The 14,350-nt window shown below is 45.7% G+C and overlaps 1 protein-coding gene across 2 annotated transcripts in view; it reads right to left on the bottom strand.

Annotated features, from left to right (window-relative positions):
• ECH2 (enoyl-CoA hydratase 2) overlaps positions 1-14,350 on the bottom strand; it is a 118,743-nt gene that overhangs the window by 16,571 nt on the left and 87,822 nt on the right. For both annotated transcript variants that reach the window (XM_087692369.1, XM_087692368.1), the window contains 2 exons: positions 14,103-14,142; positions 13,911-13,983 (listed from right to left, as the gene is read on the bottom strand). In XM_087692369.1, coding sequence (XP_087548495.1) covers positions 13,911-13,983; positions 14,103-14,142 — 113 coding nt within the window. The remainder of the gene's footprint in view (positions 1-13,910; positions 13,984-14,102; positions 14,143-14,350) is intronic.

Genomic DNA, 14,350 nt, shown 5'->3' on the forward strand with positions numbered 1-14,350 from the left:
ACACAAAATATGCACTAAACTTTAAAGTCTAAAGATCCAAGTTACAAGAGCTCCAATTTCCAAGTTAATACTCTAAAGTTCCAAAAGGCTAGCCACTAAGTGCTCTGATTCATGAAAGATGGCTCCACTGTGCCTAAATGCTTATCCTACTAAACAACATCATGGCCATCACCATCACCATCGCCATCACCATCATCGTCGTCGTCGTCATCGTCGTCATCTTTTTCCCAACGTATAAAAGAATCAGCCTTTGCAACTGATGTACGAGCTAGCAAGTGAAGATTGGAGCTCACATAAACTAGGTCATTTGTCTTCATTATACCAAGACGATTTCTCTTCTTTGAGTGAATGTGATTGAATGAGCTTCATAGTTACTCTAAACAAGAAGAACTAATTGTTTGGCTAAGAATACGAATAGCCAAAGTTTGCAACTCTGGAGCTTCTGCCCTGTAGTCCTCCTACCATAAAGCAGCCCCAATATTTGTTCTATCCTCTAGTGCATCCTCTATACCAAACATCCCTAATGTTTGCCAATACACAAAGACTGATTTTTAATTTTGTGTTGCATTTCATGGCTAGTATAAAGCCTTGCAAGCAATGTGTTCCAAGCCTTGACCACCTCAAGGTCTCTTTCTTGCATCTTTCCTTGAAACTCGGGATCAAGCACATATGTTGCAGCATGCATAGGAAAGTCATACTCATTCCATCCTGCTAATGCATAAATCCTTGATCTACTCATATCTATTTGCATTTGGTTTCAAACTCTCCAACTTCTCAATCATGCAATCCATACCTTCATAGATCTTCCCAATGCATGGATCCATGCCATCTGCAAGCCTCAACATGTGCAAGATAGGATCAACCATTTGGTTGGTGCGATTCACCTCATCCCAAAAATCTCTATTAGAGACATACATTACATAACACAGTAGTAGCAGTTGCAACCTCAGTCCAATTTTCATACCCATCACTAGCAAATAGCTCCCTAATTGCATCTTTGCAATAGTGCAATCGACCAAGCATAAGAAAGTTATATGCAAATCGTGTATCCGAGTATTTGAGAAGTTCTTTGTCACTTCTCTTGCGAAACTCAGCATGCAAGTACTCATGATTACATATGAATATGATAATCGTGTTCCCTTTCGCAACAAGAGATGCGATCCATGGCAAGTCCCCAATATCCTTCAACAAGTTATTCAAGCAATGCGCCATGCATGGACTAAAGTTGATATGTAGATACATTGCCATTAAAATGTTTCCTGCTACCTTGTTTGTAGGTTCACCATCTGCCATAAACTACACTACATTTTCTGCCCCAAAGCTTGCACTGCCTCGCACCACTCTGATGCCAATAAATCTACACTCTTTCTAGCCTTTGAAGCATCATGACTACCAATGAAGTATACATCCCCACCAGAATATGGAACAACGCCATGTATGGACCCATGGCGTGTGTCACTCCATCCATCTGCTATCAATGTCACTCCATTTCTTGCCCATTGATTGCGAATATTTGCTGTTGCAATCTCTATGGCTGCTTTCTCCTTCTAAAGCAATGTAGTCCTAATAGTTTCTAATGAAGAAGGCTTATATGTGGGTCCGTACTCTGCAATCTTTGTCACCATATTTAAAAAATAAGGTGACCTGGCTGATTTGAATGCAATATGGTCATGGTAAAAAAAGTGTGCCACTACTGCATATGTTTCGGTCTTTTTTCTTTGGTTTCCATGAAGTGTGCAATGAGCTCTGTCTAACACCAGGACTTGCTGCCACTTATGGCCCACGAGAAGGCTAGGTAGCCACTATTCCTGGTGGTCTTCTGCATGAAGCACCATGCCTTGCTGGCCTTGGAGTCCATGTTGTTGGATCCACTACTATATTCGGCATCCTCTTGGCATGTGAATTCCCCATAGAAGTGGCTATGTGGTCAAGTAACTCCTGCCTTTTCTCAATTGATACATTGATGCAAAAACGCACCTCTTTCCCCTCCTCATGTAGAGGATGGACTCTCACTTTATCAACCCCACTAGTGAGAGCATAAGAGCAAAGTTTGCATTTCCAAGGGTGGGCCCCTCCACCTCTCAATGGCACTCCTACATCTACCTCATCCCACCATGACCAAGTACTGCTTCGGGATGATGAAGATCCCATAGATGTTAATGCTGCCATCTATATAAAAGCGACAAATAATTAGTAAAGTTCAATGAAATTGCAGAAATTTGCAGCCAAATTTTCAACATCCATGTGTTAAATGTTTGCTAAAAATGCCGAAACTTTGGTGCTACTTTAGCCTAAATTTCTTTTACTGAAAATGCCGCAAATTTGGGGCATTCCAGCCTGCATTCCCTTGCTGAAAAGGCCCCAAAATTTGGCGCATTTTCAGCTCCCAAATTTGGGGCGATGACTGATTCAAAATGCCCTAAATTTGGGGGCTCTTTCAGTTCTTGGGATGATGGATCCCAATGCCCCAAATTTGGCGACATTGCAGCCAAATTTGGGCCCCAAACCTTGAGAAAGTTCCAAATTTTGGGGCAACTGCCAACAACTCATCCAAAATGCCCCAAATTTGGGGAGATAATGATCCCACTGAACAAAATACAGTACTAAGTAGACAAATACTTTCGTGCTTTACACGAGAGTCCTCACTTGATCACGGGCAGGAGTCAGGCCAGGCAGGTAGGAGAGGCGGGCCAAGGAGGCGGACCTGGCAATCAAGCGGGAGGCAGTTGAGAGAGGCAGGTTAGGCAAGTGAGACAGGCGGAAGAGACATGAGTCGGGCCACCTGGCGCGAGGCAGGGCAAGAGTCACGACAGGTGAGTCATGACACTAATCACGAGAGGCGGGAGTCGGGCCAGCTAGCGTGAGGCGGAATAGGATAGGATCTACGTTTTTTTTATAAAAATGCCCCGCTGCTGGAACGGCCTGGAACAGAACAAGAAACACGATGGAACGTTCCCCCAGCATTTCCTGGCCTCGGACCTCCCGAAATGCGTTAATCCATTCCTAAGTGCAAGAACGGGTGTTCCCCCTCTCTATGACTTAAATATGAAAGGATGAAGAAAATTTTAGTGTGATACCCATGTTTTCGAACCACCCCTTCCAAAACAAACTAGTCATTTGAGGGTCTCCATCACGAATGATCAACTTTGGCATGCCATGATACTTAAACACATGCTGGCAAAATAAGCATGCCATGTAATCAACATTTATCTTCTTCCTCACCGGAATGAAATGGGCTTCCTAACTAAACTTGCAAATGATGATTCATATCTCATCATTCCCCCTAGGTATCCTAGGATGCTCAAAAATAAAGTCTGTAATACTAGGCTACAATAAACTAGGTATCTTTTGCTTATCGTACTTCACTTTTTGACCTATGATGCATGTCCTAACTACATGTTCAACTTCATGTCTCAAAGAAGGCCAATAAAAGAAATACTCCACTATCTTAACCATAGCATTAATACCTCTACACTCTACATGAGGAGAAGCATGACTCTCAATGATTATCTTAGGTCTCAACTGCTTTGTGACACAATCTCCCATGCATCATCAAATGTGAAAATGTAGTTGGAATAAGACATTGGTCTTGCTCACGTATACGCTGCCCTTTCTATCACAATAATCTAACATAATTGTGTGGGGTCCTATGCTTGGACGAGTTATATTTCTTCTTTTTTCTCCTTCTAGTTCACAAAGGAGCTATATTTCAAGGGGGTTTCTAACCACTTTACACATGACCTCTGAGTTAAGGTTGAAAGCTATAACCACGTATTCAGCCTCTCGTTATGAGCTCAGTGCCTCTAAGCCACACTGGCTTTTAGTCGGGCTTTGACCATACACATACACCTCTAAACTGTGTCTTACTTAGAGTCCCTGAGCTTTTCGAAGGACCATGTCATACCTATCTTATATTATCTCTCTCTTACTTATGTATCTCCTTCTCTAGAATCATTGTACCGGATTAGACACTGCCTCTTTGAGATAAGACCTTCCCATTTCTTTTTTCATATGTTTCGTATCACAAGTTCAATCACCCATGACCCGATGAAAGGTTTGTTAGTTTTATTTATCCTCACATGTGAATACCCCTTATTGTGTTATAAGTGTGTATTAAGATGTGAACACCTTTTACACCACTTAGCATTAAATATGGATGAAAGTGTTAGCTACACCACTTAGCCTATATAGTCAAGCTCTATCACTTGTTTTTTGCAAATAAAGTGTGGCTAATTATATTACTTCCGAAAAAACCTGAATACAAGGTAGTGCTCATGCTCAACAGACTACCTAGAGCTGATGCAGAGTCACAGGTATATCAGATGTAAAACCCTCTCAACGCAGTCTAGAGGGGATGGGGGCAAGAAGCCATGGAGAGGGAGTGTATTGCCATCTAGCGCTGCTTGCCTGCATAACGAAAAACAAGTCCTGGCCACCGCAAGTGCACATGAAATGATAATGGAGCTCCTCACGAGCCCTGGACTCGCCCTGCACCTAGTCCCATCGGCCGCAGAGGGAGTGGATGATGGAGGTCCAGAGCTCTGCTAAGGTTGCATGTATTAAAAGTCTCTCTCCGCCAAAAGCCTCCTAACACTGCGCCTTCCAGATATGCCATCCAATAAGACTCCCTATGATCTCCCATACCTCAAGGCTCCAATACCTCGCGGATGGGTAGAACCTCCAAACCCACCACTACGCACGACCCTGCCTCAATAATGAATATTGTGTCCTACATCCCGACCTCATACAGAATGTAAGGCCCTCACTAATCGGCTGCCAACAGAAAGCTCCCCATGAGATACATCCAAGGCTGGGTGCCAAGCATCCATGTGGCACCAGTCATAAGAAATACGATACCCTTCTCGGTCTCTAGCTATTCCATAGGCGGCGCCAAAAGATCCATCAAAAAGGCTTCGTGATGCTGTGCTCCGCCCAATGCCTGCTATGTGACCGCGCCCAATCCATGTCCTGCTGCATCAGTACGTGTCTGTCAATCCTGGTTGTGTACTCCAGGAACCTCGGTGGCTTCTTAGCAACCGTAGTAGCCGGCCATAGCCACACTCTCCCGAATCCCATTCCAAATCATCAAGTGCCTATCCTCCTAAATCCAAAGACGCCACTCCCTGAGCTCCTCCTAGAAGACATAATGGTCCAGCCGCCATGTCTTCCCCTAAAGGCCAATCACCCAAATCCTCATTTATGAAAGGATAGCTATCTCCTCATCCTTCTGCTCTCTGTCAAGGGCCAAACCCCCCTCTTGCACGGTAAAAAAGGTCCCAGGTGGAGCGCCGCCCACTCTACCTGCCACCTATAGGGGGATAACTACTAGTGAAAACCTAGTGGCCCATACCTTCCCGAGCTCTACCGGCTCTTGTATCAGGGGAACAAGCCACTCCTGAGGTATTGCTGCATCTTTCTCCCTTCTTCTCAACTCCACTACTCTTTGACAGCCTAATACTTGCTGCAGCACCTCCTCGTCCACCATCCTATACATCTCCCACCATGTCCAAATGGTACGAGCCGGTCCGGCCTCCCAACCAGCCCATTGAATATGGAGGAACTCGTCAATTTGTGCCCCTTCCCGATCTCTGACCTAGGGGTTCCAGATCACTGGCTGACGGTCTATCTCCTCTTGGTAACCTGGGAGGCTCTGGATTAGGATCTTACAAAAGCCCTGCTACACACGGAGCAAGCTGCCTAGCAAGGGGAATCTAGGGGGGGTGATCTAGGCTGTTGCATAGATCCATCTCAAGGACGGCCTCCACTCACCACCAAGCCTCGGTCTACAATCCTAAAGACCCTCTTGCTATAGGACCTTCCAGGTCTGCCCTCCTGGTGTGAGGCCGCAGACTACAAGCTTACCCAAGAGGACCATACTTTGATACTCTGGGTCTATGATCCCAAGCCCTCCCTCTAAACTGATGCCGGATGATGGTCACCCAAGCCACCTTGGCCCGGGAATCCTTGGAACCGTCTCACCTAGACCACAGGAAGTTCTCCACTAGGCAACGAAGCTGAACTACACAAAATGAGAAGAAGCACCAACATGAGGCGATGTACCACGTCGTCGCTAGAAGGACCTGGTTAACTACCAGGGCTTGGCCTGCTAGGGGGAGGCGAGTAGTACTCCAATAGGTCAGCTTCCTTCGAATAGAGTCAAGGACTAGAGGAAACTACTGGGTGGGAGTGATGTAGAGTCCCACCTGGAACCCTAGGTAATGGATAGTCTGCCCTCTGCTCACCCATCTAAATCCCGGGTGGATGCCCCACTCCGTGCTAGAGTCCGGGTCTATAAGAAATCCAACCAACTTTCGCTAGTTAGTTTTCGCTCTCGCTGCAATACAAAACACCTCAAGAGCTAGTCTCACTCTCTTCAACATCAACTCGTTGTCCTGTATGTAGAGTGTTGTATCATCTGCATACTCTGAGTCTAACAACTCCCTCTCCTCCTCACTGGAAGTCCAAGGCCACATAACCCATTCACACGCGACCTGAGGAAGTAAGACAGCGCCTCTACAAAGAGTAAGAACAGGTACGGGGCCAAGGGCAGCCCTACTGGACCGATCTCTCCAGTTAAAACTCCTCCCCTTGCCTACCACCTATGAGAACCCTGCTGGTAGCCGATCTGTAAAGTACGGAGACCCCACAGATCCATGCCTAGGGAAAGCCCAACCTCACCATGGTGCCCTCTAGAAAATCCCAGTCCACCCTGTCATAGGCTTTCTCGAAGTCGAGGAGTAGTACGACCAGTCCCTGCCACTATGCTAAGCCCACCCTGTCGCCTCAAAGAAGGTGAATACATTGTCTAGGATGCTCCTATCTTGGACAAAGCATGTCTGCGTGTCATGAATGATGTTTGGAAGCACAAGGCGTAGTCATCTACCAAATCATCTTTGCCAATGCCTTATAGGCCACTAACAATAAGGTGATCGGTATCCACTAGGAAAGCTTCAACCGGTCTCCCCCTTTGGGAAGAAGATTGATGAGACCTGCCGAATCCCTGGCATCTGTCCTGAAGTGAAAATCTCCTGGAAGGCCATCAATAAGGAGTCCTTCACCACCTCCCAGTAGGTAGTGCTGAAGAAAGCCTTAGAAAATCCATCCTCTCCCGGTCATTTCTGCTCATCCTGTGTATGGAAAGCCTCCCCTAGTTCCTTCTCTGTGAAGGGGGCTAGAAGGAAGAGTCCCATCTCCTCTGTGATAAGGGATGGGATGTGATCCCAGACCTGCTGTCTACATCGTTGTCCTCTAGCTGAAGCTATTTCCTATTGGAAAAGGCGTCTGTAGTAGTCGGTGGCAATCTCCATCACCTTCCCTGTATCTGCTCTCCCGAGGTGCGGGGCTAGTGTACCTAAAAAAACTCCTCGTACATCGTGTCCCCCTTCTGCGCTCAGAAGGCTACTGAGGTGCGGAAAGAGAACTCCAAGAGCCTGTCCTCTAGGCCAGCGATGGCTACTCAAGGGCACACCTCCTGTGCGTGGAGGGTGGGAACCCCTAGTGCCTCTTGTAGGGCTGCATCCTGGCGGATACTGCTCGACTCGTCGGCTAGGACCTCTACAACCTCCTCTGCGATCCTGTCCATCCTGCCCCACTCCCTAGACCAAACCTGCTCAATCTCTCTCTTCACCTCCTTCCTCCTATAGATCGAGTCAGGGATCCAACATGATCATGTGTCTAGGGCACTTGTTGGGGGATCAAGTGTCAAGAGAACCGGGCAATGATCGGACAATATATTGCCCGCCAACTATCCTATCTGGCCTTCACAAGAGCATCCCCGCTCTCCCACATAGAACCTATCCAACCGCTCCAGCAAGACTTCACCTAGCAGCTTGTATCCCCAAGAGAAGTCTAGCCACCTCTCCCTCTTGTGTGGAAGGTAGGATCTCTCCAAGCATCGCGTGCTCCTACTGCCAATAGAAAGACCTCCCATGTCTCCTGCTCCTCCCCAACCATGCCCTAATAGTTTATGCTCTGCCCTACTGGTCCTCTAAAGCCTCCAGGTTGTTGAAGTCTCCTCCAACAATCCAGGAATCCACCTCAGGGAATCCTGCCATGATCTCCACCCAAACCTGCTATGTACCCTAACCTCAGTAGGGGCATAAACATTAAGGACTCCAAGACACAAGTCCCCAATATCCAATCTGATCCATAGAACCCTCCCTACCACTATCGTCCTGTGGTCTTGTACACAGGCGGTGAGACTCGGGCCGATAAAGGTGCATATGCCTTCACTCTAGTCGTGGGCACTGATGGCGTGCTCCCACTAAGAGTGTGAACTACCGGGGAGTACCTTCCCTACCCGTTGGGCCTAGGCAGGAGTGAGCTGGTGCTCTTGTAAAAGTAGGATGTCAATCCGTTTGCCAAGGGCAGACTGCAACTCCTATCGAACAATCAACTTCTTGGAGCCACATGCCCCACTATAGTGGAGGCTATTCACATTCCATGATGCAAGGTGTAAACTCATAGGGAGACATGTGACTCACCGAACAAGCATCCGTTCGGTGTGGAAGCTACTGACGAAGAAGAGGAACTAAGAGGCATGTGTATACGCTTCGCTGCCGGCCTAGATGGTAAACTCCATTCCCCCATGGTAGCCTGACCATGGGGGTGATGGATGCGCCTAGTGCTACCACCACGGCATCTATCAACCAAGCTGAGAGCCGAGACTCCGTACACTAATAGAAACAGGCCGCTTGTGCTAAGGGCCACTTGATCACATCCATCGGCGCTCTCCACTGCAGAGGGGTTCGAAAGATAATGCTCGGATGAGGGACCTCACTCCCAACCTACGAGTTAATGTCCATCATGCAACCTGGCCACTACTGGGAGAAAAGTGCCAGTTCACCTTCTCCTATCCATTGAGATATGTGGTCTGCAACCTGGCTCTTCGCCTCCTCTATCTGAGTCGTCGTCCAGTCTCTTGTGTGAGATGTCTAAAGGAAGAAGGCGTAGTTTGGTCCATCCGGTATTGCTAGTAGATGGACCTTGCCACTCCTAGACTTGCGTACCACGAAGATTCCCACCTCCAAGGATAGTGGAAACTCTCCCAGTCCACAACTCTCAAGTAAGACCACAGTCCACTGCGAAAAAACTCCTGTGATAGCAGCTGCACCTATCTCGCGAAAGTGTGACCAGTGGCATGGACGGATGAACAGGTGACTATGTGGGGGGCAAGGGGGGGCTTGAGTCTTGGCTTATAAATTTAAGCCTTCTGACAAATACCCTTGAGTCCCCAACTGCATGACCAGATGTGGATTCTCCACTGATGTCTTGGATCGTCTGTACAGTACTATTCAAGGTGCATCTACCGTCAGAACTATCATATCTAGTCATCCTCGCATTTGTAGCTTGATGTTGTTGCTTTCCGCTTTGACTAGATACAGTCCAAATGCAACACATACGTGTTTTTGCGGTGTGGCCTTTTTGCCCTTGTTGGCTAGATTGGCCCATTGAGGTTCTAGGATCTCTATTTGTCTTTGTTCGGGTATAGGCTTTTGGTTGCTCCTTTGCACTCCATGCTTGTGTAGAGTCATTACTACAATAGGATCTAATTTGGAGGACTTGTCATGGTGTGTGTTTTCTCTCAAACCTACTTGGGGGAGCTGCGGAGGGGACAGAGCCCCCTCTGTGGGGGTCCAGAGGGGGCAGTCCCTGCCGGCCCGCAGGGCCGTTACGCTAAACACCATGCATGATTTGAATGACCATTAGTAGCCGACTTTTAAACTACTTGCTCTAGATTTCCGCCCAATGATGGATCTATGATGTGCTCTCAAGCTCTATATGGTCTCTGGGTCAGTTTCAAGGATTAGATGTTAAAATTTTAAAGAAATCCAAATTTAGCCCTGAGGAACCTGTTGTGGAGCGCGAATGCCTCCACTGTGAAGCCACTGTAGCAAGGGACCATATAGATAACCCCCTTCGTAGAAGTATAGGGTGAGCTGACCAGTAGCTCACGGGATGCGTCTACCAAGGTAAGTCGTACAATGAAGATCCCTTGACCCATTAGAACCGCATCCACAATCTGCGTTGTGCCAATGCGCAATGTGGAGTGAAGTCAGTCCCGAAGCTGGGCCCGGGATGGAAAATGTCCTACCACCTGACCAAAGATCGTTGTTTCTTTTAGCTCCAACTCTGTGGCACAAACGGCTAAGAGCTATTCCTCAGATAGGACAGCGCGCAAGGTGTTTGACTGGGGGGGTACTCGCTGAAATGCATTGGTGTCTAACCAGGGATTTCCATTGCGCGTCCCTACTAAGAATCTACCAATCACGCTACTGTGTAGCCGGCAGGGGGGTGATACTGTAAAGGAGGGGGGGAGGATTTTGTTTTCCAACGGTGGGTAAAGTGCTCGTCTCCACTGGTGGCTTGATCCCCCGGGTGGGGGCCTGACGGCGGCTGAGCCACAAGGTGAGGGATGCAAGGGCATTGTGGGGGAAAGGGCGAGGGGGGACTTGAAGGGGGGGGGGGGAGGGGGGAGGGCGGGGGAATGGTGTGCGGGAGGGGTGGGGGAGGGGGGATGTAGGGAGGCAGCCATCACGATAGTGGAGGTGCGCAATGCAAGGGGAGACCCAAGGCGGACAAACGGAAAGAGAGACACGCAATGGCGGGCAAAAAGGAGAAGGAGGCACGATGGCTGCCGAGATGAGGAAGGATTGTAATGGCGGTCAGACGGGAGGAGCAGTGGGCCCACTGGTAAACATGTGGAAGGGAGGGGAAGGCACAGTGGCGGCCAGGAAAGGAGGGGGGGCACCGTGGCTGCCGCCAGGAAGGAGGGAAGCATTAAGGTGGCCAAACGGTGGCGTAATGAAGGCTAGGAAGGGGACGCGATGACGGTCAAAGGAGGGGGGAGGCGCTATGGCAACAAGAGGGATGGGGGAGACACAATGGCGGCATGCAACGCATCGGTAGACCCACTAAGCTTTATCACTTGTACCTACATTTTACCTATCATTATCAATGTATCTTTCAAATTTGTATACATGCAAGAGAGCTCTCTCTCTCTCTCTCTCTTTTTCCATGGAGTTCCATCCGCCATAGCCTACTAATCACATGCAAGCTTCATACTCAAAACACAAACCTTCTATGTGGCTTGAAGATGCACTCCATCATCTAATTAAATGTGGCAACAACATTCATGAGTCCAAAAGGTATGACAAGAAACTCATACAACCCAAAAAATATCCTAAAAGCTATCTTAGAAACATCCTTTGATCTAATGTGAATCTAATGATACCCGCTTTTTAAATCAATATATCTACCCCTACAATCTGTCCATAAAATCATTGATCTGAGGGATTAAAAACCATTTTTCATTGTGATTTTATTCAGAGCACAATAGTCAATGCATATACGCCATGATCCATCATTTTTCTAAATCAAAAGTATTGGAGAATGAAAGAGAGATAAGCGAGGCTGAACAAGTTCTTTTTCTAACAACTCATTTACCAAACTCATCTCCTCTTGCTTAGTAGCATTACCCTTTAGGATGGCTTTTTAAAAGGACTACTTCTAAGAAGATCTATGGCATGATCTTCTTATTCTTTCATGTTGCAACTGCCCCAAAAGTAACTAAGAGAAGTTATCAACATATATTTAAAAAATCACATGCAATCCTTTTCTAACTTAGACATGTTCCCAACCTTTTCATTATTAACCTTATCTTTAGTAAAAACCAAGTATGCTGAAAGATGATTTCCCATTACTTTAGAAATGGCAACACTGAATAGTCAATATAATAGATACAAATTTTTCTTTCAATTTTACATCCAAATACTATTCAACCAATTTGAAGCAAACATTTGCTCAAATTGTACCCATGTTAACAAGGCTCCACCTTGCATCAAGAGTGTGGACCACCACTGCAATGCATTCCCCTTCAAGAAGGTAGCTCCTTTTACAATCTTTGAGGATTCAATGAAGTTGATTCTCAAACAGGCTCCATTAAACTGCTAAATAAAAGTCAAAGCTTTCAATCTATCTTCTGCCCCACTAAAGGCCTTTAACTTCACCATCTTTCAACCCTCATCATAGTCCTTTATTGCATCTTTGGGAGTCAAGTTGTCATAATTAGCTATTGCAAAAAGGATACATTTGTTATATTTATATCATGATAAGCACCATATGAAGCATTTGCATGACTAGTACCCATTCCTTGAGCCCCAAAAGCACTAAGGGATACAAATGCATTACCACATATACCACTTGGTGCCCCAAGCACCATGTCAATGCTACCATACGTGGCGTTATGCATATTATCAACCATACCCGGATACATTGAGCTTTGTATACCATACATTGGTTGTTGCATATACTAAGAAGTCGTGCTATACATTCTCGTATGCAGTCCTTGGTCCACCATACATCACCAAAGTATCCTTGTTGCCCCATACTTGCATGCATGCCCAACTATCCAAAACCCATTGGATTAGTACTATCAAAAGGTAGCATTGCATTTGCATATCCAATTCCACTAGTATCAATTGATTTTTCTTATCATCATTCTTTGGTGCAACTTTAGGCTACAGTGGCTGCCTTTTGCGAGCTTCTTGCTTTCCCAATGCCTTTAAAGATGACATATTCTTCTTGCCCTTGCTTTCCTTTTTAGAAGGATCCAAAAATCTCTCAAATTGTGGAACTTTGGCCAATTGAACAAAGATGTCAGCTGCTCCCTTTGATACTGCTCATCACACTCTCACTTTTTTACTAGTCACCCACACCATGCGGCCTAGAAGGACCCACTTCTTGGTCTACAACCAAATTTTCTTTTTATTGTCCATGTTGGAAGCCTATTCCAAGACTAGGTCTTGCATTTTTCCCTTCATTATGTGCAATTTCAAAATGAGATGCATTATCATTAGTTGATCCCATCCACTATAAGCAGACATTCTTTCTCTAAGTGCTCAGTTGAGCACAATTTCAGCACTAGAGCAAAGCTTTTGATGTCCATCCAAACAGGTGCTTCGAGCCCACCAAGTGAAGGGAATTGATGGTATCCCGGCAATGGAACTATGAAACCAACCTTCCTCTTCAAACAGGGTGGTAATAACTTGATTAATCAATGCTTATAGCAAGCAATTAAAGCACGTCAACTGAAATGCACAATTTACCACTTAATTTTGGACAATAGACAGCCTGTTGGGCCCAAAACTAGTGCCTCTCACGGTATGCAAATGAATGGAGTACACTGAAATTCTTTAATCTCTTTTGCTGATCCAAGTGTCTCTTGCTGTATAATTGGGCTCGGATTTGGCTATATAATGTCTATTTTGCAAGTTGTGAGTGCAAAGCCTCCTGAACCATGGAAACAACCAGTAGCCAAACCTTTCTTCCTACCCCATTAGCATAAAAGTACTTTCATGTCAGCCATCCAGCCTACTTGCAACTCATCCTTTCATCTCAATGAATTTCAGTCCATACTTAACCCATTCTCAGCCCTTGATCTAAACATTAATTCAAACCTATTCTCAAACCATTTCGCCAATTCCAGCCCCATCTCAGTCATCAATTGGAAATTGCACATTTTACATGCCATCCCACAAGCCATCCCCATCCCCTGGTTGTGCGCAAAGGAGAGATGCCTTTATATAGGCAATAACCAGAGGCAATTACAAAAAATAGGCCCAACTCTAGACCCACCTCCAAAATCTGGAAAAGCACTCAGCTATGTACACCAGCCACTCCTCCACAAACACTTTATCTCAAGTACCCTACAAGCATTTTAGTGAGCAGCAGTTTAGTTTCTCTTACTCTCTCCTAACTTTCGACATTAGTATAATTGATCATGCCTTCTTGTATAAGAAAAATATTTAAGCTAATGCACATGTTAATCACATAAATATTATTTCAGGGAGCACAAAATATGAATTGGAGTTTTACACTGAAAGATTCATTCTAGGAGCTAGTAAGCCAACCTGCTCAAGCAAAGAACTTCACCACTTTCAGACTCTCTACATTCATTCTCTATCTCCAAGACAGCTGCCTTTTCTGTGATGACAAGATGGAAAAAATAAAGGCAAGTGTGCAAAACTCATGTCATTAGAAGATTTTACATCCTGTATATAAAGAATGCACAACCTATATGTAAACCAAACATTAAAAAGGACCTTTGTCATGAAGTTGCGACACTCGAGAACTATACGTCACCTACAAACGAAAAGATCAACAAGATTAAACATCTTGAATTCACAAGTTTATTAGCACAAACAAAAAAGAAATCACATAAAGAACTTGCAACGGTGTATGAAGACATCATGGAATGGCCAAGAACTAATCAAGTACAAACAAGATATTTTATGAGTACAAGATTGGAAATGTGTGCACATTATGAAGCACAAGAAAATCTAATCATGGT

The sequence above is a fragment of the Lygodium microphyllum genome, chromosome 14, assembly GCF_053477565.2.
Source record: "Lygodium microphyllum isolate KBCC chromosome 14, Lygodium_microphyllum_v1.1.10, whole genome shotgun sequence".
Classification (NCBI taxonomy): Eukaryota; Viridiplantae; Streptophyta; class Polypodiopsida; order Schizaeales; family Lygodiaceae; genus Lygodium; species Lygodium microphyllum.